Source organism: Delphinus delphis, chromosome 19 (assembly GCF_949987515.2).
Source record: "Delphinus delphis chromosome 19, mDelDel1.2, whole genome shotgun sequence".
Classification (NCBI taxonomy): Eukaryota; Metazoa; Chordata; class Mammalia; order Artiodactyla; family Delphinidae; genus Delphinus; species Delphinus delphis.
This window is the reverse complement of record NC_082701.1, coordinates 11,864,424-11,887,760: the sequence shown is the minus strand read 5'-3', so window position 1 is coordinate 11,887,760 and position 23,337 is coordinate 11,864,424. Positions and strand designations below refer to the sequence as shown.

At 62.8% G+C, this 23,337-nt stretch overlaps 1 protein-coding gene across 2 annotated transcripts in view; it reads left to right on the top strand.

Annotated features, from left to right (window-relative positions):
* AATK (apoptosis associated tyrosine kinase) overlaps positions 1 to 23,337 on the top strand; it is a 38,932-nt gene that overhangs the window by 6,000 nt on the left and 9,595 nt on the right. For both annotated transcript variants that reach the window (XM_059997497.1, XM_059997498.1), the window contains exons 2-6: positions 16,058 to 16,191; positions 19,361 to 19,508; positions 21,900 to 21,979; positions 22,522 to 22,640; positions 22,798 to 22,885. In XM_059997497.1, coding sequence (XP_059853480.1) covers positions 16,058 to 16,191; positions 19,361 to 19,508; positions 21,900 to 21,979; positions 22,522 to 22,640; positions 22,798 to 22,885 — 569 coding nt within the window. The remainder of the gene's footprint in view (positions 1 to 16,057; positions 16,192 to 19,360; positions 19,509 to 21,899; positions 21,980 to 22,521; positions 22,641 to 22,797; positions 22,886 to 23,337) is intronic.

Here is a 23,337-nt window from a genome sequence, read left to right as displayed (position 1 = left end):
ACGCCCACCGGCAGCCCCTCATGCGCTTCCTGTCTCTGGAGATCGCCTGTCCCTGGAGATCGCCTGTCTCTGGAGATCGCCTGTCTGGACATTTCCCACCTGCAGGCGTGCAGCTCAGGTGTGTCTGTGTCTCTCTCCATGGGCCCTCCGTTTTCTATCACTGGAACATAGGGAGTGGGCCTGGGTCTGGGGGCAGCTTTCGTGGATGCTGAGGGCTGGGCCACCACACGCAGGCCCCTGCCCAGCACTCAGCATTGAGGCCCTGCTCCTGCAGGGCCACAGCGTGGCTCGCCTTTTCCGCTGCCTGACGCCCTGGGTGCCTTTCTGGGGGCTTGTTGGCCATTTGAAGTCGCCTTCTGGGATTCCCCGTGTGAGCCAGGCCTGCCCGGCTGTGGGCGGTGTTTCTATGTTCTGGAACTGAGGTCAGAGGTGTGCATCAGGGCTGATGCTTTCACACCTTAGCCGTCTCGCTGGTCTGGGGCAGGGTATGCAGGCGCCGCTGGGGCGAGTCTTTCCCGATCCCCGTGCTCAGTGGCATCAGGTTGGTGGCTTGAGACGGGCTGTGGTGGGAGAATTTGCGCCCCAGGAGCCTGCAAAGCCTCCACGTCAGAAACCTCCTCCGTCTCTTTCTTCCAGAGAGCCGGTTGTTAAGCATTACCAGCAAACCAGGGGTGTAGGCCAGCTTGTTAATCCCAGGAAGCCGCCTGGAATCCTTTTGGCATGAGGCAGGCGTCCTCAAGAGGCAGTTTCTGGCCCCTGGGGATGAATGACCCAGAGGGATGGTCGTGCCCCTCTTGGGCCACTCAGCCCTGGAGGGAGCCCCTGGCTGGGGCCTGCTCAGGGAGGGCGGGGCCAGGGCTTGCACAGTCCTGCCCCTGGCTGAGGCCGCACCTGACCTGAGCCCTGCCCCTGCTGCCCCAGCCCACCTCACCCCACTCTCTGCCCGCACTGGGTTCCAGGCAGAAACTTGGAGGCCAGGATGGCAGGAAGTTCTGGGCTTGGGCTGCCCTCCCACCCCTCAGCAGCTGGTGCTGGAGTGGGAGCCAGTGCATCGGATTCTGCTTTATTTTTCCTTCTTGTGATGGGCGGCCCTGCAAGTCCTGTCTGAAACTGACTGGCTGCAGTGCTTCCTGGGTCTAGCCGTGCATCTGTAGGTTTTCTCCTGGGTGGATCTGAGCCTGGCTGCCTCTGGCCTCTGCACAGCTGCTCCCCCGATGCTCCCCCGCCCATGCTTGTGAGAGGGACTCATTCATCCAGCTCAGTACCCCTCGGGGCGACCCCGTGCCCAGCAGGTGTCAGGGCAGGGTCCTCAGATGAACAGGGTGGGCAGAGGGGGTCACCCTCAAGCCCCTGCAGGGAGTGGGGGCCGAGGGACGTGCAAGCCGTGGAGGGACCGGCAGACGGAGGCTGGGGGCCAATGAGAGGCCGTTTGTGTAGGGGAGACGGTGTCAGTGGGAGCGGCCCCGGGAGCGGAGAGACGGGACTGCAGTGCCCGTGTTTCCCTGTTCTCACTCAGCCACCCCCCACCCAACCACTCCTGCTGTGTGCCTTGGGCTGCTCGGTCACCAGGGCTTGGGGGGCCAGGGCTGAGGACATCCTGCGTGCCCACCCTGCCCCAGGACTAGCCTTGGGGTGGGTCCTGGGGCTCCTGGGAAAGAGTCAAGGGGCCTCTGGTGGTGGCCAGGCTGGCCTGTCACACGCCGGCAGGAGGGGTGTTGCTCATTGGTGCTGAGCTCGGGGCACACATGCGACTGTGTTTACGCCCAGCGCTGGTCCTGGCCTGAGGGGGACCGGGCTGGGTGTCCAAACCCATACTGCCAGCACGTCTCCTGGCGTGAGAGGTGTGAGAGTGGGTGGGTGTGATGTGTGTGCTGGGAGTGTGTGAGTGTGAGCATGTGTGCAGGGGTCTGAGTGGGGGTGAGGATGTGGGGGGAGTGTGTGTGTGGGAGTGGGTGAGCACACGTGTAAACATGAGTGCACCTGTGTGAGGACGTGGGGACGTGTGTGTGAGTGTGTCCCCTCTCTGGTTCTCCGGGGGGAGGCCCAGGCCCCCGGCTCTCCCCTGCCGCTGGGCAGTGAGAGCCCTCGGGCTCCCCTCTTAGGCTCTGGGTGATGGTGTAGTTCCTGACCCCCTGTGGACGGCAGGAGGGGGAATGACACCCGCTTCCGACCACGCCGACCGTCCAGCCACCTGCCAAGGGTCTGCGGTCCGGGGTTGGGGAAAGAACCCTCCTGTGTAGGCGGCTGCTGTGACCCGTGTGTCCGTGGGGGCCTTGGTGGGGGGCCTCCCAGCTGCTTGTTTGTGTGTCCGTGGACTTTGCCGGGTCTAGGTCCGTCACTTCAGGTTGACACTTAAGCCGGCAGAATGGCTGCAGCCACTTAGCCGCCGGACATTTGAGCTTCGTCCCCCGGAGGCAGCGCCCTCCACCTTCCAGCCCTCCCCTCAGTCCTTGGGGTGCAAGACTGTCCAGGATGCCTGCTTGCCGGCCCCTTTCCCCCAGTGATGTCCTCGGCCCCATGCGGCCCCAACGCCGTCTGTACTCCACGCTGCAGGTGCCATCCACACCTGTCTCTGTACATTAGGACATCCAGACTGCAGGTAAAGAGGTTTGGAAGGTCCTGGGGTGGGGGCAGTGGGGCGCAGCCTCCCCATGGAGACGTGTCTCGGGCCCCTCTCACCTGCCGGGGTGGAGCCTGGGCGGCCGCGGAGGTGGGGTTGCTGCACCCCTGCCCAGAGCTGCGTTCTGAGGCGGTCAGGGTGAGCCTGGTGGGGTGGCGGGCTGGGACTGAGAGCCGTCCGTGACTGCCCCACCCAGCGCCAGCTCTTGGGATGGGGGCATCCTGCAGCGTGGCTTTCATCCTGGGAGGCCCACGGGGAGGTGGGTGTGCCGGGGCCCAAGCGACCCCTGTGTCCGAGCAATCAGGGCTCTGATATCAGTCACCAGCGTCCTTTCATTTCTCTACTTGACCTCAGAGATTTGGGAGAGGAGTGAGGACATGGGCCTGGGTCCTCCAGGATGGGGTGGGCCTGGGTCCTGCCTGGGAGGCGCCACACAAGTCCAGTGACCTGCTTCCCTTCCTCCGCCAAGAGGATTCTGTTCCTCTCCAGGGGAACTTCCATGTCTGGGCCTTTGGGCAAACATTTGCCAAGAAACTCCACCCCACGGGCCCCTCAGCGCTGGGTCCACCTTCCGGATGGTTCATGGGGGTATGAATGCCCCTCCTACTTGCCCTCTGTCCGGGGAAGCCCCAGACTCTTGCCACTTGCCCCAGCTGTGGGTTGGGAGGTGGGAGTATAAGGGACAGATGATGGGCCCCTGGAGGCCTGGGCACGCAGAGCTCTGCCCTTCGTGCTGTCCGCTCACCTCGGCCTCGTAACTCAGATATGCCCGCCCAGGTTGCACAGCTTCTTCCTGCACAAGATCCTGTTTGCATCGCCGGGCGGGCTTGTTGGGCAGGGGCACTGGTGCCAGGATGCCCTCCGATGCCCTGCCAGGGCCCCGCCCCAGCCTGCTGGTGACCCCGGGTGTGAGCCCCTGTCGGCTGCATCCGCACCAGGCAGGCCGGCTGGGGCACTGGGAATACCAGGGGGCGTGGCTGTCTCGCTCAGAGCCAGGCTCACTGCCTGGGCTGGGCGGAGCCCCTCAGAGGGCCTGGTTGCCCCCACTGGAACCGTAGGCCAGTGGGGGCTGGGCCGGCTGTTCTGTGTCCTCATGTGGTACCGTGGTGCCGTGGGCTTCGGTGTGAGCCACAGGAGCAGATCCTCAGGGCCTCAGAGCCTGTGGCCGGCCCTGGACTAGGTGCGGTACGAGGTGGGGGCACGCAGGCGGCTGCCAGGCGCTCAGAACAGCAGTTTGGCTGTACTTGGGGTGGGTGACCCCGTGGGGGTATTCGAGGCTACTCGGCCACGGCAGGGATCTGAGAGCTCCCCTCCTTCCACAGGGGAACATGTTGGGGGCCAGGAAGGGTGCTGGGCCCTGGTGGTAGGTGGGCACAGGGTGGACGAGTGGACAGGGTCCTGGCCTGTGTGTTCCTGAGTAGCAGGGGTGGGGCCGGGTTCCCCCTGACTTCCGACAGTAGGATGGAACGTCCAGTGAACCTCAAGGGCCAGACGGGGCTGTAGCAGGGAGGCAGTTGGTGTTCTGGCCTCGGAGCCCACGGCCCCCGGCAGAGATGCTGGTCGAGGAGTGGGCTCCCCATGGTGTCTGGCCGCGATGGGGGGTCGTCCAGGACCCTCACTGTTGTGGAAGTGGCCTTTGTTCCAGGAGGGTTTGGGCAGCGCCCCAAGGGAGTGGGTGAAGGATGAGGCTATGGGCGTCTGGTGCAGATTGGAAAGGGGCTCTTGGGGGGAGCAGTGAGCCAGCCAGGGGCGCATTGGGGGTGCCCGCCCATGGGGGCCGGCAGGGTTGGCACACCCCTGACCCAGTCTCCACAGGTGTCAGACCGCTTGCTTAACATCCTTTTAAGTTGAGGTGAAATTCATATAACGTGAATTTAACCCCTTTAAAGTGTACGGGTCAGTAGCATTTAGTACGTTCACAGCGGTGTGCGGCTACCACCTCTCTAGTTCCAGAGCCTTTTCATCACCCCAAAAAGAAGCCCTGTGCCACTGCAGTACCCGTCCCGGGCCCTGTCCCCTGGACCCGCCTGTTCTGCACACTCCACAGGGATGGACCACGCAGTGCCGTGGAGGGGCCGTCGGACTCGCCCACGGCTTCTCCACCAGCTGCGCGGGGGCTCCTTTTTCTTCTACATCCTCACCAACACTGTTATTTTCTGCTTTAAAGATCATGGCCGTCCTAGTGGCTCAGATGGCTCCCTTACTCTTCAGAGTGGCTGCTGAGCCAGGCGGCAGCACGCGGCCCCTCCCAGCAGACTGGGAGACCGAGGCACTGGGCCTTGAGGCTGGAGGGGGCTGACTGGAAATGCTTCCTGAGTGCTGTGTGTCTCAGGCTGCTGGGGATGTTGGGACGGGGCCTGGCCGAGGGGCCAGCGAGGATGAAGGTGCAGTGGGGGAATGGCCAGCAGTGGGCAGGCAGGCAGGTAGAGGGCTCGGAGGGGGCTCATGGGTGGCGCTTTTGGAAGATGGCTTCAGTCCCAGGTGAGGAACCGCCTGGAAACCACAGACCCCCGAGGAGGTTGGGTAGGGTCTGGGCCATGGAGTGGAGCTCAGTGGCCTCAGCAGGGCTGGATGTGGGGAGGGGGCAAGAGGAATCCAGAGGCAGTTGGGGTCTCCCACTTGGGGAGGGGGTGGGAGGGACCCAGGGAGCGGGTTTGCCTTGAGGGGGACAGGGACTCCATGCTGGCTTTGGTTTGAGATGCTCCAGGACACCCAAGGGAAGGGCCAGGGCCAGGTGGATATCGGGGTCTGGGGCCCCAGAAGAAGCTGGGGACCAGGGTGGGAGCTGGGGCCCTGACGGGGTCAGGAGGGGATGTAGGCCAAGCCTGGGTCCACTTGGGAGGAGGATGGCGTCTAGCCCAGGACAGTGAAGGGGGCGGCTGAGGAGGTGGAGGGTGCAGGGGCCACCCCGGGACCCAGAGTGAGGCACAACCTGCTTTCCTTCCTGCACTCTGGCCGCGAGACGTGGCTCCACTGACCTGAGGATGGCTGGAGTCACTGACCCTTCTCTTCGCCGATCCAGGCCACCTCCACCTTCCACCTCTGTGTCCCCATTGTTTCCCTGGGGAAACCTTACGGACCTCCAGCCATGTGGCTCCCCCAGGTGGGGTTTGAGTGTGGGGTGGGGGGCAGACAGAGACCTGTGGAGACCCAGGACCCTGTGACGCCAGGACAGGATCTGGGCTCCATTCTGTTTACGGTGAGACCGTGGGGGTCTTTAAAGACGAGAGGGATGGGGTTAGGCGTGGGTGATAATTAAATAAAATTATACACATCTGACTCTCGACGTAGTACATGCTTATTGTAGAAAATATGAAAACTGCAGACGAGAAGGTATTAACTACCCGGAATTCTACCACCCAAGACAATCACTGTTCACATTTTGAGATATTTTCTTTCAGTTAGTTTTTTTTTTTTTTTTTTTTGACATGGTTGTGATCAGGATTTATAAACAATTCTATGTCCTGCCTCTTGTTCTCAAATTTACTGAGGCATAATAGAAATAGACTAAACTGAGCATGTTTAAAGTGTTGGGTTTGATGGGTTTGGTGTACGGATATGTCAGAACTCATGAAGGATATATATTTGGGAGACCTCATGAACCCTTGACTCCGTGGTCAAATAACAAGCATTTGCTTTGAGCCCAACCGTTTCCTTGTGTATCCACTTTTTAAAATTCGCATAAAGTTGATATTTCCTCATTTATTTAAAACATCTTCTTAAATTCACTCTCTGTGGCTTCTTTTGCAAATGTACTGTTGTTTTTACGGAATCTTTTTATTGTGACTATTTAGGCTGGTTTTTACTCTTATAAACACCACTGCAGGGAACATCCCTGTGTGAAGCGATTCCTGCCTGTGATGTTAACTTGCTCCTTCCTTTGTTTTTAGTCTGGATTTGTGTGCCATCCAGGCTGCTCTCTCGTTTAAATTCCCAGACCTGGAATCACTAGGCCTGGGAGTTGGCAGGTCTCCCAGGCCCTGCATGCATGTCTCCAAATCGCTTTCCAGAGGCTGCTCCAACTTACGCCCACCAGAGCGCCTGGGCAGCTGGTCCTGGTGTGTGGGCTTCGGCCAGACACCAGCTTCTAAGAATTCACGTGGTCGAGAAGCTGACATCGGGTGTGACATTTCGTTTCTTTTATTATGGACGAGGCTGCACATTTTCCTGTGGGCTGGTCAAATTGTATTTCCTTGTTTGTGGGCTGACTGTGTGGTGTTTGCTTGTTTCTGTTTTGGGGTCTTAATGTATTTTTTTAGTTTTTGCTGATTGTGTGCTCCCAAAAGTAGTCACATCAGTCCTTGACAAATTTTCTGTCAATCATTCGTCCTGGTTTGTTGTTTCCTTTTAATTTGGGGCTTTTATGGAACATATGTTTCTATGTGGCCAAACCCATTGATCTTTCATGATTCCTTCCGTTGCTTTTAGCTTAAAAATCCCTCTCCATTGAGAAGCCTGATATTTATCTATTTTCTTCTCAGATGCTATAATTTGACTCACTGATGTCGATCTGAAGTTATCCTGGTGTGTGGTCTGAGGCAAGACCACACGGGGCCGGGCATTCTGTGCAGGGTCTTCCGCTGAGGCCAGGCCTGGCTCTGGGCTGTGATTTCGCTCTTTACCTGTTGGCCCATCTCTGCCGCAGAACCATATGGTTTTAATGATTGTAGCTTTTGGACATGTTAAGAGTTAGAAAGGCAAGATCCCTCTCTCTGCACTTTTTCTAGTTTCTCTTGTTTAGAGCTTCATCCACTACAAGGCCATGGGTCTTGTTGATGGGTGCCTGGGAGGGGGTGAGGGAGGTGGGGTGACCCAAGTCGTGTGACAGCCCCCTGATGGACACCACTCACCTGACCTCACCCCCACTCATTGGTGGAACAAGTCACTCCTTTTACAAGAAGCCCAGCCTGGTACCTGGTTCTGTTCAGAACTGCTCCCTCCCCTCCTCACAGCTCCCCCCACAAATGGTCCATCCCCCTCCTCCCACCAGCCCCTCGGAGCCCTCCCTGGAGACGGACCGAGGCCAGGACCAGAGAGCACCAGCACCGAGGGTGGTTCACCAGAGGGATCTGCTGGGTACTGATGTCCACCCCCTTTGGGGAGCATAGGATCCGTGTCACCCCTCCCGTGTCACCTGCAGGGCCAGGCCCCCCAAAAACGGAGCCCCTTGTGAAGGGCCCTGAGACCTCCAGGGTGGGCCATGGGGGGATCTGTCCCCAAGGGACACCCAGGTCCTGGCCCTGCAGCCTCCACCCCAGCTTAAACCAGCTTCCCTCCCCCCTCCTCTTCCATGTCCATCCACTGAGGGCCATGGGTGGTGTGGCTCGTGCCCAGACCCTGACGCTGGACCCCACTCCTGCCCCCTGCTTACCCGCCCTCCCAGTGGGATCAGGCTGGTCCTGGAGAACTGGATAGGACCTGTCATGTGGCGGGTGTTACAGTCGTGTACTCGGGGGACAGGGTGGGGGCAGAGTCCCAGAGCCAGCACCTGGCAGGTTTTATGGGGGACTGTGGGATGTCCAGGAGGCAAGGAGGGCTTGGGGACATGGGACTCTAGCCCTGTGGGGTCTGGAAGGAGGGTCTTCTGGCCCACCTGTCTCCCTTGGGTTCCCTACCCCAGTTGCAGATCCCTGAGGTGATCTGGGGGACAGCAGAGAAGGTGTGGGAGGGGGGAATCCTCAAAAAATGTGTTGAACTTGAAAACGAAGCAGGAAAAGCAGGAAGGGAGAAGGGGGAGGAAGGAGGGGGAGGGGGAGGGGAGGGAAAGGAGGGGTGGGGACCCATTGGTGGACCCGGTGTCCCTGCCTTGGGAGGTGGTGCCTGGCTGCAGCTGTGTGGGGGGCTGTCACCCTGAAATGACCTGCAGTTCAGACCCCCACATGTGCCTGGCCCAGTGGAGGTGGGGTGGGGCCAGAGAAGGGTGGTTCCAGGTGGGAAGCTGGGTGGTACGGGTGAGATCTGACCCATGAGGCTGGGGGGTGGGGGCGGGCTCTGTTTGCTCATCATGAACTGGAAAGGGGCCCCTCCTGGCAGAGAAAGCATCCACGGGAGACCCTCGGGACACAGCAGTGCCCGGTAAGCGTGAGTTACTCTTCCTAAACGTGGCCATGCAGTTTTACCGAACGCTGTGCCTCCTTGGAAATGGCTGGGCCTTGCCCAGCAGTGCTCATCAGGCCACCGGGCTGGCCAGGAAGGCAGGGTCCCGTTCAAGCAGCAGAATTGGGCCGATGGAGGCCATAGGCCTGCTGGGTCGGGGGGAAGCTGGTCGTCTCTGTCTTGTTTTCTCTGTTGCTTCTGCAGGTGGATATAATTATTATTTTAAGAAGTATCTAACGAAACAGGGTCCACCATCAATCATCCCCACAGGAGGGCGCTGCAGAGGCGGGACCTCAGACAGAGGAGCGGCCAGGAACGCGGGGTGGTTCTGGTCTACCTGCTGCTCTGGCTCAGATGCTGCGTGGGTTTTGGGGTGTTGTAGGGGCTGGTGGGTGTCAGAGGTGAGCTGCTGAGCATTTGTTACCCTGGGGTGTGAATACTCCTGGGTGTCAGGGAAGATGGGACAGGCGCCTCTTGGCTCCGCACACACCACCTTTGTTGTGATGGTCGATGGTTAACAGGTGTTTGTATTGTATGACCATGTCGGCTTTTACAACCTGCGTTTTCGCATAAGGGAGCTGGACTCTCAGTCCTTTCCTGTGTGAATTCATCTGATTAAAGCAGAGCCTTAATCACGACAAAAAAGAGCTCCTCTTACGCCAGAAACGTGACCCCTGCTGGTGGAGGTGGGGGTGGGCTGGCCGCTGCTCTCAGGGAGCACCACCCCAGGGACCCCCCACCCCCACCCCGTGAGGTTTCCTTCCAGAATCCCCGGCCCAGCCCCTGCCTCTTCCAGCCCCGTAGGCTGTGGGCCCGTTGAGGGGTCTGGGCCCAGGGTTTGCCCTGTGTGCTCTCAGCCACCCACGGGCGCTGCTTCTCCCTGTGATGTCACCACCCTGTTCCCAGTGTCCTGGCTCCCTGGCCCCAGTTCTGCCCACAGAGCGGGCATGGGGCACTGGGGAGGGCAGGGAGGGGTCCTGGCCGGGGGCCCCAGACTCCTGTCTGTTACTTCCTCACCCCAGCCCTTTGGGTGAAGACAGGCAGGCTATGTGCCTGCCAGGTGACCCTGGCTGTGGGTGCCCCCGGTTGTGGGTGCCCCCCACGGCGAAAGGGGCCTTGGGGAGTGAGCGCTGCAACGGTGGAGGGCTGTGTGCCAACGCCCACGGTCACTTGGCAGGAACCTAGCCCATGGCTGAGATGCTGCCCATCCCCCTCCCAGTGAAGGACCACTTTGGCCACCTGCCCCTGCTTAAGGAGCCTCTGATGGGGGCCACCTGCCCCTGCTTAAAGCAGTTCATATTGAGGCCACTTGCCCCGCCCAGGGCGGCTCGGATGGAGGAAGCTTGCAGAGCGGCTCCGGGGACGCAGGCAGCTCGGCGTCCGGGACGAGGCTCCAGGGACTGAGGAGCTCACCTCGCTGTGGGGCACACGGGACACATGGGGAGTGAGCAGACCCTGGAGACCCTGGAAGGCAGGGTCTAGAGTTCAGAAGGAGGCGGGTGTGAGCTGAAGCAGTGGGAGCCTCACCCCACGCCGTGGAGGCCACACCGCATGAGTGCCCTGCCCCCGCCTTGATGCCCCCGAGGCTTGGACACGCCGGAGGAGGTCTGCACAGCCCCAGGGCAGACCTGGACGATGAAATGGACCCTAAGAGAGAACTTGCCAGCACTCAGCAGTCCTGCCTGCCCTGCCCCGTGTGTGGTGGGCCAGCCCTCCCCCATCCCAGCTGGACCGAGATTGGCGAAGTGGGGCCTGAAGGGGCTCTGGGATCTGGGTGCCCGCGGGGGCTACGTTTCCTGCCTGGAGGTGAGCGAGTGCAGGGGCGGGGGGCTCACTGAATGGGGTACAACCAAGGGCTCGGGCTGCAGGGCCACCCTTGGCCACTCCCAGGTGACTCCCGGTGGTGTGAACTTCACCTGGGTCTGTGGGTTATTTTTATAATCTTGGCGTGCCCTCTGGGCAGGAGTATGGGGGAAGAGAGGAGCAGGTGGTGAGCGGCCGCCCTGTGGCCTCGCTGTGGGGCCAGCCTCTGCCCCTGCTCCTCCTCTCCTCGCCCTCCGCTCAGCCAGCAGGAGGCCTGGAGCACATTTTAGCCCACCCTTCACCCCTTACCTGGGGCTGAGCTGGAGTGGGAAAGGGCGGGGGGCGGGGTCTTGTGGTAGGGGGTCTGTGGTGTGTACCAGGCCTAGCTGACACCTTGGGTTGGTGTTCCTCTGTTGCACACTCGGTGTGGGGTGGCCCCATTTCCAGATGGGGAAGCTGAGGCTCAGGGTCCCACAGCTGGTGGAGCTTCCAGCCCAGCGAGGCCCTGAGCCCCCTCCCAGCCTGGCCTGGAGCTGCCCCAGCGCAGCCTGGGGAGGGTGAGCAGGTAGCTTCTTCCCACCATGACCAGGAGCCCCCTGGTACTGGCACATGGGCACAGAGACGTGCCAGCACTTGCCCGCCAGGTGCCCATCTCCTGTGGGGAGGACCACGGGGCCAGGCCCCACGGTGGTCGAGTGCCCCAGCGTGCAAGGGAGGCTTCTTGGCCGGGGGTTGGTCTTCCTCTGCTTAGCAGGCTCCCCTCACCTCTGGCCCCGGCACCCTCCCTTCCTGGAGCTGCACTGGGCAGCCCAGCCTGCGGCCCTTGACTATGACCTGACCTGGGAGCTGCTGCCCCCGCCAGGGCCCTCCGAGGCGGTGCCTGTCCATGCGTGGCCACTGTGCTCTGTGGGGCTGGGCAGTAGCTGTGGGTGCCGTGAGGGTCTGGCCTTCCCTTCTGCTTTGGGGGCAGGGTCTGGGGGCAGGGATGGAACCTCTGGTGACAGTGCTGCAGAAATGGGTCCCGGAGGCATTGGGTGGACGGAAACACCCGTGGAGGCCTAGGGTCCCCCGAGTGGGGCCCAGGCCAGGCACGGCCAGCCAGCAGGGCAGTGCCTCAGGGGACCCTCCTGTCACAGGGTGTTAGCTGAGGCCATGTGCCACGATGCTGGTGGGTCCCAAGTGCAGTAGCCGCAAGCTTGGACCCCCGGGTGGCATGCACCCCTCTGAGCCAGCCACCAGCCGCACAAGCGGGGCGTTTGTTCCCCACATCCAGGGGCCTGGTGCCTGGTACCCAGCCCTGCAGCCCCCAGACCTTGGCTTCAGTTCTGGAGCCCCTCACGGTTACAGAAGGGGGCTGGCACGGTGATGTATGTGCTGGGCTTCATGGCCATGTCCAGGGGCTGGTGTTCTGATCCTTTCTCACCTGCCCAGAGTCTACAGGAAGGCTCTCCCCGCTGAACCCTTGGACATAAAACGGCCAGAGAGTGCCACCTGGTGGGCGGTGAGGAACACCCCCCCACCCCCACCCCGACCTGTGTCTCACTGCCAAGCTGCCCTCCCGCGGCCTGTGTAGTTGTCCCCCAGGCCAAGGGTAGAGCGGCAGGCGTCTGGGCTTGGGGTACGGTTGGAAGTGGGCCTTCCCGTGCTGGGCTCGCGTGGGGCTGACGGTCACGGTAGGGTGAGTGGCCACAGCGAGGTGAAGGGCTCGGAGTTTGGGAGCAAAGCCGTGGCTGGATGCTCTGCTGCAGAGGTGAACGGCCTGAGGTTTGTTTGAATGGGTTTTTCATTTCTGAAACAAACAACAAAGCCATTTGCAACTTTTGTCTTCCCGGGCACTCGTGGTGTCGTTCTGGTGTGTGAGTGGCCTGGTACTGGGGGGATGGTTTCGGGGTCACCGCTGCCAGGCCCCCTCAGTGGACAGAGCATGGAAGGACATGTGTGCAGGTGCACGAGTACAGACACACAGGTCAGTGCCTGTCTGTGCACTATAGGTGTGCCAGGTGCCCATACCCTGGGGTCGTGCAGGCACCGCCACCCGCCACGGGCACCTCCGGCTCTTCCCCGTCCTGCACTGGCTCCAGTATGTTGCTTATTTGCTCTGCGGAACCAAATACCCACCTGAGGCTGCTCTGCCCCCTCCTCGTGGCCCCACTGCCCCAGCGTCAAACCTGATGGGCCTCTGCGCCCTTTGTGGTCCTGGCACTGTTCTCTTTCCTCCATCAGTGAACACAGGCTTATTGGTGTTTCCAGGCCCTGAGTGTTCCTCTAGCCCTTGACACAGAGAGCATCCCTGGGCTGTCACACCTCTCACTGAGGTTGTCAAAAGAATGAAACGAGGTGCTGACCCCTCTTGCCCTCTGGGAAGAGGTGGGGCGTGAATGGGACCCCATATGGGCCTCCCAGACTGTTAGTGGGCGCCGATCCTAAGGGCATGAGCGGGACCTTCCCCGTAGGCATCTTTGGTGGATGGTGGAGGAGCAGGGAGCCAGGAGTCAGGAGTGGGTCTACCCAGGCCCCCAGGCACCAGCCCTGTCGGTGTTTGGCTGCATCTATAACTTCCTTGAGCCTCAATTTTCTTACCTCTAAAGTGGGCACAATGATACCTCCTGAGCAGGCTTGTCGGGGGGACTGGAAGAGAGGGTATGTGTGTGTGCGTACATAGTGTGTGTGCCCCCGTGTGTGTGTTTGTTCACGCTGTGTTGATACAACAGGTGTCTCTGCCAGACACTGGTCTGTTTCAGGAGTTCACGGCCAGCAGGGCCCAGGCTGTAGGCGCCGGCCTGCGGGCTCAGAGAAGGGCTCCGGGAGCCAGAGCTGGAGGTGCTGAGGGCGTCGGTGGCTCCCTCCTGGGGGTAGCCAGGGTGCAGTGAGTGAGTGATGCCCATGTGTGGGCAGGGGGTGAGCGGCCCCTGTGCGGCCTTGGGATCTGGGGGTGACACTGGAGGGGACAGGTCCATCTGACACCGAGGGGCTGTTGGAACCCTCCTTCTCCCACCAGGATCATCCTCTGACCGCGGAGGGCAGGACAGGGGCTCCCTGGGGACCGAGAGCAGTCGCCTAGCTTCTGACACGGACCTCCGTGTCCTCGTCTGCAGAGTGGTTCTGAGGGTGACACTCCTGTCACCTGCTGTAGTCTCGGGGAGGGGGGCAGGGTTTCAACTGTTCCAGCATTGGTGGGGCTCCAGAAACTGACATGTTTCGTAGATTTGAAAATTCAAGTCCACAGCCTCTCAGCCGCTTCTGCCTCTGCCCATTTGTTTGGTCTTCTCCCCATCCCCGCAGATCCACCTTCAGGGACGTGGGCATTGGATGGTGGGGGAGGCCCACTCGGGGCCCCACCCGCCACCTTCCTCTGCTGCTGAGTCGAGCACATCATGCTGAGTGCCCACCCACCCTCAGCCCAGTTCTGTGACCAGGGCCCGCCAGGGGCTTGGGAGGGGACCCACAGGAGGGCCGCACCCCAGGACTAGCATCAAGGAGGCTGAGGGCAGAGGCTGAGGCTGGGCCATCTGAGGTTATCCTGCCCGACAGCAGCCTGTGCGGCCCAGAGGGGCAGGTGGGTGATGGGCCTGGTGCCTGCTGCCTTCTTCCAGGCCCTGGGACCATCCAGGAGATGGAGATGCAGGAGTGCGCGTGCAGGCAGAGGTGGCGGGAGGGGAGCCTGCTGAACGCCCATGGGTTGCCATGGCAACAGCACATCCTTGGGGGCTTTCATGGCTTCTTGGGGGTGCGGCAGCCAGCGCTGCTCAGCAACCTGTGAGTACACGCTATTTGGGTGGGAGAGCCCAGTTGGGGGGGTGATGCTTACACAGTGGGTGGGCCCCCCACCCGAAACCTGGCCTGTGGAGGCCCCTGTGAAAGTATCTGCAGCCCCACGGGACTGGGGAATACAGCCAAAAGTTCCAGGGTCTCTTCCAAGGGCAGGCTGAGCTGGTTTCCCCTGCCATGGTGACCCTGCCCTCCTGGGCCCTCAGCCTCGCCTCTCTTCCCTGTGTGTGGGTATCTGGAATGAGCTCAGAAACTTGAGTAGGAGTCCAGGCCGCACTTGCCATTGTTCCAGCCTCTTGGGCTCACACTGCCTCCAGGAAGTCTTCCTAGATACCCCATTAACTGGTAGCTCTGGCTTCCCATGTGGGCGCAGAATGCCCAGGAGCAGAAGCACATCAGTCAGAGGTCAGCTGTGCCACCTCGGGCAGGCTTCTCACCCTCGCTGAGCCTCCATTTCCTCCTGTCCAGTGGAGACAGGCATGGCAGCCACCTCAGTGCCAATTAGGACCCGGTGAGGCGCTGCTGAGACCTGCTCTGACCTGAGGGACCAGTGATGGCAGGTGTGCTGGGTGGGATGATGGGGTCCTGAGGAATCAGCCATTGGGAGCTGGGGGGCTGGGGTACACAGTGGGCAGAGGAGCTGGGGACAGGCAGGAAGCCTCCAGGGTCCGAAGGGAGGACGGGCAGAAAGAAAGTCCTCGGGAAAGGGGCGTGCACTGGAGCCGGTATTGTGGGACAGGAGGGCAGGCCAGGGGTGGAACTGCCTGCCCAGCGTTTAGGGGACCCCGGCTGGCCCCACCACATTGTCCTGCGGGCACCAGATGGGCCAAGCTTCCCCAAAGCCCTGGCTCAGCGGGGGAGTGGGGGCAGCTTGGAGCCCTAATTTGGGGGCCATGCTTGTGTGTTGGAGGGCCACATTGTGCTGTCCTGGGCATCACAGTTACCCCATCACAGTTACCCCACCCTCATGAGGGTGAGCCATGAGGGGCTCACATGGACCAGGTGCTGCAGAACGAGGCACCCTGCTGTCCTCAAGACAGAAACAGCACCGGGGGTCCCTTGGTGGGCGTTCAGTAAGAGGGTGACTTGGAAACGCCAGACTGCATGGAGGAACTCTGCTGCCTCACCTTCTTGGGGACGGTGACATCCCTGTCCTCAGAGGTTGGACAGGTCCCGGCCCTGACCCCCAGCTGCCTGGAGCCTGGCATGTGGCCAGCAGCCAGGTCCTCAGTCTCTCCCGCTTAGCGGGGCCCTGGTCCGTCTCCCAGCAGCCCCCATCCCGGGTCTCACAGCCTTTACCAGTGCCATGCCATAGCTATGGCAACGATGACAGCCCCCGGGGCCCACTCCACAGGGGTGAGTGGGCTGGCCAGTCTGAGAGACGTGGGAGAGGGTCCCCATAGCCCCAAGACCCTGAGCTCATGAGGGATGTCCACAGCCCCCCAGAAGTGGGAGCTGAGCAGGCCTCGCCAGCTCAGCCAGCCCCTTGTCCCTTGGCAAGGCCAGTGTGGCACCCAGGGGCCGGCCATGGACTGCAGGCTTGGGCCACCGTGGCCAACCCGTGTGTCCACCGGCCCTGGGCCGGCGGCTGTGCCTCCGAGTGTGGGGTCTTGGAGCAAGGGTAAGGGTGCTGAGGCTCAGACCGCAATGAATCGGGGGGCCTCGGAGCCCGGCGTGGGGATCCGGCTGGCCCCGGAGTGTGCCTGGGGGACTGGGTGCAGATGGGGGCCGGGTCGCAGAGCTGCCCTGTAACTCTCTCTCCCTCGGCAGACGGCGCCCCGCTCAGCGAGCTCTCCTGGTCGTCCTCCCTGTCTGTGGTGGCCGTGTCCTTCTCCGGGCTCTTCACCGTCATTGCCCTCATGCTGGCCTGCCTGTGCTGTAAGAAGGGCGGCATCGGGTTCAAGGTGAGGGCTGGGGGTCGGGGGAGGCTGTGGACGAGATCCTGAGGGCTGGCCCTCTGGTGTCCACTCGGCACTGGGCTTCCTTCCCTCCTAGGGCCCTCTGGGGACTATAGAGGCCAGGACCCCACAGCCCTTCCTCTGGGGGCAGCCGATGGGAGAGGCCTAGGGGCTGTCAGGGACCCCTCCCACTGCCTCCCCCATTTTGGGTCCCCCTGTTGGGGAGGCATGGCCTCACGCTGTCATGTCCCAGCTCAGGGTCAGGCCTCTGTGTGCGGTGCACCCCGGGACGGTGAGGATGGGCCTCAAGGGGGCCACGGGGGCTCCTGAGCCGCTGTGGGAGGGGTCTCTATGCCTAGGGGGTCCTTGAATCCCTGCTTGTTCGAATCAGCAAAGGGAAACCAAAGTTGCCCAGACACGCTTCTCGGCATCAGAAGCACCTCTCTGGCTGGGGTCACCTTACTTTGGGCGTCTTCTGCCCCACGAGGAAAGGACTGTGCGCCACGTGGGAATCAGGGCGGTAGGACAGCAGGAGTGATCATTACTGTTCATGGAGCATCAGCTAGAAGGCTGGGCCCGCCTTCTCTCTGGCCGCCCTGGCAGGGCTAAGCTCCCGGGGTCATCCTGGGCAGGATTCCAGGGCTGAGGTGCCCCTCCTAAGGATGGTGGCCCAGAGGCATCCCTGGGGCGCTGTTCCCCAATCCTAGAAGCGCCCACGGCTGCTCCCTACCTTTAGCTGCAGCTCTGAGCATGGAGGACCAGGAGAAAAAGCTGGGAACTGAGGGGCCCAACCAGAGCACCCCCCAGCCCTGTGGGCTGAGTTCTGCCGACTTAGCACATAGCGCCGCCTGTGGTCATTCTCCTGCCCACTCAGCTGCCCCGCCCTTGGCTGGAGGTCAGATTCCCGGGCCTGGTGAGGTCAGGAGGGGAGGGGCTGTCCTGTGGCCCAGCACAGCAGCCTGCCACCCCAGTCATCTCCATACTAAGTGACCCACATTGCAGCCTGGTCACCCCCATTTTAGAGAAGCAGTGCCCTCCGCCTCCCCCTGCTGTGTCTCATCACAGGGGGGCCGGGGAGCTGGCATCTGCGCAGCACTTGCCTTTTACAAAGGTGTCTTTGCCACATTTCACGGCAGGGCCATCCAGAGCTGTCTGAGGGGTGGGCTGGTGGAGCTCAGGGCCTGGGCAGCAGGGCCATGGCCCTGGGAGCCTCGGCTCTGCATCCAAGCCCCTGCCTGGGTATCCGCATGCCTAGCCCTGTCTCCCTGGCCTGCAGGAACACAGTGGGCTGGGCCAGGCGATGCTGGCATTTTCCTGGAGGATCCTGGGGCCAGAGAAGCAAGCGGGAGGGGGAAGGGATGGGAAGGGGGAAGGGAAGGGGTATGGGAAGGGGAAGGGGAAAGGAAGGGGAGGGGAGGGGAAGGGGAGGGTGGAGGGGAGGGGAAGGAGGGAGGGGAAAGGGGGGGCCAGGGCTGGGCCTTGAGGCTATTGTATGTCAGCCCCTTCTCAGGATGCTGTGAGAACAAGGCCCCAAACAAGGGCCAGTGCGGCCCCCTCCTACCCGTGCCCTCCTCACCTCCTGGGAACATGGTGCCCGGAACATTCCAGCACCAGTGCGCCTCAGTGGGAGGGCCTGCCTGCATAGCAGGCTCCCGCCTGGGCTCTGGGGGGCCAGTGCTGGGCTCTCCCACCTGGAGCTGTGCTGGGAGAAGGGGCTGGGCAGTGATGCTCACACTGTCCTATCTGATCACCCGCTCTGCTGGCTCCATCCGGTGGGCCTCCAGGTGGCACCGTCAGGTAACAGGCTGGGGCCAGGGCCAGACCCCGAGGTGGGTGGGCGGGCGGGCGTCTGTGCCTCTGCGGAGCCGCAGCTGGGATTACAGGGCGAGGGGGTTGGTTCTGACAGCCCCGGGGCCCAAGGGTGGTCTCCCGGGCCCTGGAGAGGGGGAGTCCCTGCAGGCCTTGTCCCCAGTGGCTCTGTCATCTCTAGGTACAGGCCGGGACCGGCCCGCAAGGACACCCAGAGGGCTCTCAGCCTCCCTGTTGCAGCTGAGGAAATCGAGGCCCAGAGAAAGGAGTGTCCTCGGGTCACAGGGCCGGGCAGGGAACCTAGGCCTTGCGGCTCCTAGTCCAGCCGCCTGGCCACAGGGGCGGCCCCGCTGCAGCTGCTTGGAAGTCCCTCGACCTGTTTCCCCACCTGGCAGCGGTCTGTCCTGGTCAGGCAGGCAGGCCTGTGGCGCTAGTACTGTGGTTCTGCTTGTGGCCCAGGGCTCCTGGGAGACTTGGCCGTGGCTCAGGAATGTGAGGGGGCTTCCTCAGACAGACGAAGGGGCAGCTGAAGTTGAAAATAGCCGGGCCAGGTGGGGCCCAGCCCGGTGCCCAGGGCCAGGCTCTTAAGGAGCCCGGGGAGCGGACAGACGCCCGCCCTCCTGGGTCGAAGTCCAGGGGCCCTGCAGGCAGATGGCCGCGGTAGGTGGTGCTGCCAGCTACCACCTGCTTGGGGGTGAAGCCGGGGGGTGGGCTCTCAGGAACGCTCCTTGTCTGGGAGGAGCAGGGGCGCTTAGTTTCTTGTCTGCTGGGTCAGGGTGGGTGGGATGATGGAGCCCCTGTCCTGGATTCCGCAGCCACGACCCTGAAGCCACTGACCATGGGGTACCCCCGCCCAGGGCAAAGGCTGCTGGGAGGTGGGGTGGCTGAGCGGCGTGGAGGGCTGACTCTGGATGGGCAGGGGCAGCTGGCCTCCAGCCGCCCCCCCCCCCCAACCAGTGCTGCCTACCCTGCCCTGAGCCTGGTAGGCGTGGGTGTGGGTGGGCTGAGGCTGGGCGAGGCATGGCTGCCCTGGGGCTCACGGCCACCACCCTTGAGGCTCTGCCCGTGGGAGGTGAATCCCCACTCCCCACCCAACACAAACCAAACCCCGCCCTCCTGGGGCAGCTGGTGCCCCTGCGGAGGGGGCAGCCGAGGAGTGGGGTCTGTTCTCTGCCCTGAGGAGCGAGGAGGTGGGTGGAGGGGGCAGCTGGCAGGGCTGCTGGGGGGAGCGGGGCTCTGGGAAGAAAGGGGCCTTTCAGAGCTGGCCTGCACCCCTTGTTCTCTCCCTGCCCTGCCCCCTGTCCCCTGCCCCTCCCCCTTCTGGGGAGCCCTGGAGCTCACCGCGTGTGTCACCCATTTGGCCCAGGAGTTTGAGAATGCCGAGGGGGAAGAGTACCCGGCCGACTTCTCGGCACAGGGCTCCCCGGCAGCAGCGGCTCAGAACGGGCCCGACGTGTATGTCCTGCCACTCACCGAGGTCTCCCTGCCTATGGCCAAGCAGCCCGGGCGTTCAGGTGAGTGAGCCCCCAGGTGGGCCCAGGTGGTGGGCGTAGGGTGTGGCTCTGGGGTCAGTGCTCCCGGGGAGGGGAGGCAAGGAGCTGGTGTGTGTCCCCTTTTGCTGGGACCTGGGGCGCTGTGAGCAGGCTTGGGCCAGCTGGGGCTACTGTGCAAAGGGGGTGGGGGTTGCTCCCTCTGGTCCTGGGGTGGGCACCTATGTGCTGGGAGGAGGGACTTCTCTGCGGTCCCTGGGATGCTGGACCCCGTACATGGGTTCCGTGGTGCCCAGGAGCAGGGCCCACCCACTGGGGGGGAGGGGCTCTTTGGGGCTCCTTCTGTGGGTGGAGCCTTTTGCTCAGGACCCTGGGGTGGGGGAAGGAGGGGCCTGGGTCCCCCCAGCGCGTGCAGGTGCAGGCGGGGCCTCTTCCTGTGGCTTCCTTGCCATGTCTCCCACTCGCCCCATCCCGTGGTCCCCCCAGCAGGCTGGCAACCCACATGGCAGATGCAGGGCCCACACTCCAGAGGTTAAAGGTCAGTGGCCAACCTGGGCTTTGAACCCATATCTGCCTGATTCAGCACTGCAAGAACCCCCCAGTTGTGTCTGGAGGCTGGTGGGTGGGGTCCCTGGCCCCAGGCCCCCTCCCTGGCAGCTCCTAGGTCAGGCCTGCGCCTACCCCCAGCTCCTCCAGGCTCACTGAGTAGGGTGTCAGGCCCAGGGGGGGCTCTGTTGGCACCAGGGCCTGTGATGGGTAGGCCTGCCCCGCCTGCATGTGTTCTGGGCTCTGCTGGTCCTGACCACGGTGCTGCCCACCCCGAAGCCCAGCCCTCGCCATGGGCTGGGGGCCTCCAAGGTGCTGGCCTGGGCCCAGCACCCCCTGCACCATGACTGTCACTCCCCCCACTTGCAGGTGTCTCCTAGAGGAGACCTCACCAGTTAGGCAGGAATTTCAGGTCCCACTCTGTTGAGTGACTCAAAGGTCCACCCCATAAAATCTTAAAGGTGGGGTCTCTGCTATAGGAAGCCCCCCAACCTTCCTGGGTGACCATGGGAGTTTCTGAGCCTGTGCTGACAGTGCTGGACGCTAGGAGCTGTTGCGGAGCAAGGGGTCCCCTCAGGGGACACTGTACCCCTGGCCTGGGCCTGTCACCTGCCCCTGGCAGTGTGTGCCTGGGACGCCAAGGAATCTTTGAGACCCAGTGTCTTCTACCGCTTAAGGGACTGTCCCTGGGGATGCGGGGGGACAGGGATCCAGGAGGGGGCAGTGATTGCATGCTTTTTTCTAGTTTTTAGCTCTGTTCTGTCCTTTATAGGGTGCCCTGCTTCTGGGGAGGGAAGAGATTTGGGTGATGCTGGGAGGGCAGCCCACCTGGAGGTCAAGGATTAAAAACCTGGGCAGCAAGTACTACCCCTCGAAACCGTGGGGGAAGATGGCCCAGCCTTCAGGCTCCCCAGCCTGGCTCTGTAGGTGCTGCCCCTTGGGTGCGGACCCCAGAACCCCGGGACCCGGCCTGCCACGCCTCCTGCAGCTGCCAGGAGACCTTTCCCGTTGGCTGGCAGTCAGCACGCTCCACCTCCATCACTGCCCCACTGTCAAGACTGCTGAGCCTGCTTGGGGAGACCCCAGGCTGGACCTCAGGGGGAGGAGCCCCGGGACTCAGGGCCCCAGTGGGACCCCTTACCCCCAATTCTGCTCAGCATCAAGGTCAACATTCCATAGGGTCTCCAGTCCCTGGGAGCAGCCCCTCACCTTGGAGTCTACTGGCTGCCAGGCTCAGCCTGTCCCCTGGGCCCTCCGGGCAGTTGGCGTGGGAGCAGAATTCGGGGAATCCCTTGGGGCACAGGCGGGGTGTGGGTGGGCTCAGCAGCTCTGGCCCTTCCTCTGGGGCCCTCACTGACCCTTCCGGCCTGCTGACCTCACCCAGCCCAGCCTGCAGGAGAATGGGCCCAGTGTGTTCCGTACAGGGCTGTGCCAAGCAGCCCCCAACAAAGGAGCCTTTGGCGTGCCTGGCGCTGGAATGCCAGCCTGCGGCAGGGGTGAGGGGACAGGCCACTCCACTGCCCTCCTCCCCATGGCCTCCGCCCCAGCCACACTGCCTGCCCAGCGTTGCCTGTGCGCTGGTCCCGGCTCCAGGCCCTGATGTTTCCAGCCTGGCTTGTCCCTGTAGCTTGGGGCACAGCCTTCCCAGACCCACTCAGAAAGATGCATGGATGCGGCTTGCAGATCCACAGCTCCCCTGGGCAGCAGGTGCCCTGCTCCTGATGGCCACCTCCATCAGGAGGGAGCAGGGGGCTCTGGGTGGCTCCCCAGAACAGGCCATGCAGGCAGCCCCTCTAGGGGCCAGGCGAGAGAAGATGGGGCAATGATGGAGGCTGAGCTGGCCTCTCTGAGCCCCCTGCCCTGTTACAGTGCAGCTGCTCAAGTCCACAGATCTGGGCCGGCACAGCCTCCTGTACCTGGAGGAGATTGGCCACGGCTGGTTTGGGAAGGTGAGTTGCCGTCCCAGGGGTTGGTGGGGATGGGGGAGGGACTGGCAGCGTGGTCCGCTCTTTTGCCTGGCAGGTGGAGAGGGTGGGTTGGCGACCTGCTTCTCCCAGAAACTTCCCCAGCCCTGGGGTCCCCTCTCAAGGCGCACTCTACTGGGCCCCTCCCTGGGGACCTCAGGGTCCGGCAGCCTCTTCTCTGCAGATCCTGGTGTCATGCTGGGAGATGCCTCTGAGTGGGCAGGGATGGGGAGCAGTGTCTGGCTCCTGGCTTCTCCCTGACCACCAGCCTGGGTGGGACAAGGAGTCCATCTTCCTCACTGCAGACCCCCAGAGCTCTGAGAACAGCCGGGGACCTTAGGGGAGGCAGACACAAAAGACGGAGTATTACAGCCACGAGGGCTCGCTCTCCCAGGAGCGGTCCAGAACCCATTTTGCAGATGAGTACGTTGAGGCACAGAAACAGACTGCTTTGGCTGGAAGAGCAAGGCTGGGGGCAGAGCTTGGGGACGGTGGAGTCCGCCCACCTGGTGACGCCTGCCCCGCAGGTATTCCTCGGGGAGGTGAACTCGGGCATCAGTAGCACCCAGGTGGTGGTGAAGGAGCTGAAGGTGAGCGCCAGCGTGCAGGAGCAGATGCAGTTCCTGGAGGAGGCGCAGCCCTACAGGTGGGTGGCACCTGGGGACAGGCTTAGCCGGAGGAGGGGGTGGGCCACTGGCCGGGAGGTGGGGCTGTGGGCCCTGTAGACAAAGGCAAGCTCTGTGCTGCCCCGCTCCTGCCCTGCCCTGAGTGCGAGTCAGGGGGCAGCCTGTTGGCTCCCACAGGGCCTTGCAGCACAGCAACCTGCTCCAGTGCCTGGCCCAGTGCGCCGAGGTGACGCCCTACCTGCTGGTGATGGAGTTCTGCCCGATGGTGAGTCGCCCGCTCCCTGGCCCTCCAGCCCCTGCCCTACGCTACTGGAAGGTGGGCCTGGCCTTCCTGCTGAGCCGGGGACCCCTCACCCCCACCCCCACCCTCTGGGCCTCACATGCCCCCCAAAGTGGGGTCCAGGTGGCTCTGCACCACTACCTCCCAGAGGCGGCCTGGGGGAGGAAGGAGGTGGCCCCCGCTCAGAGACAGCGGCCGTCCGGGCTGGGATTCCACTGTACCCTAGGGGAGGGGGGCTCCCCCATCTGCCTGTGCTGCTCCCAGTCACGGAGGTTTTCCTGAGAGGCGCCCCGGCCCGCTCGGGGGGCTCACGGCCCTTGCGTCGAGTCCACGGCCTCGCCCGTACTTTGCTCTCAGGCCCCCCGCCACACACACACACACGGCTGAGCCGCTTGCCGACAGGGAGGCGGCCTCCACAGACGTGGGCCCCCCCACCA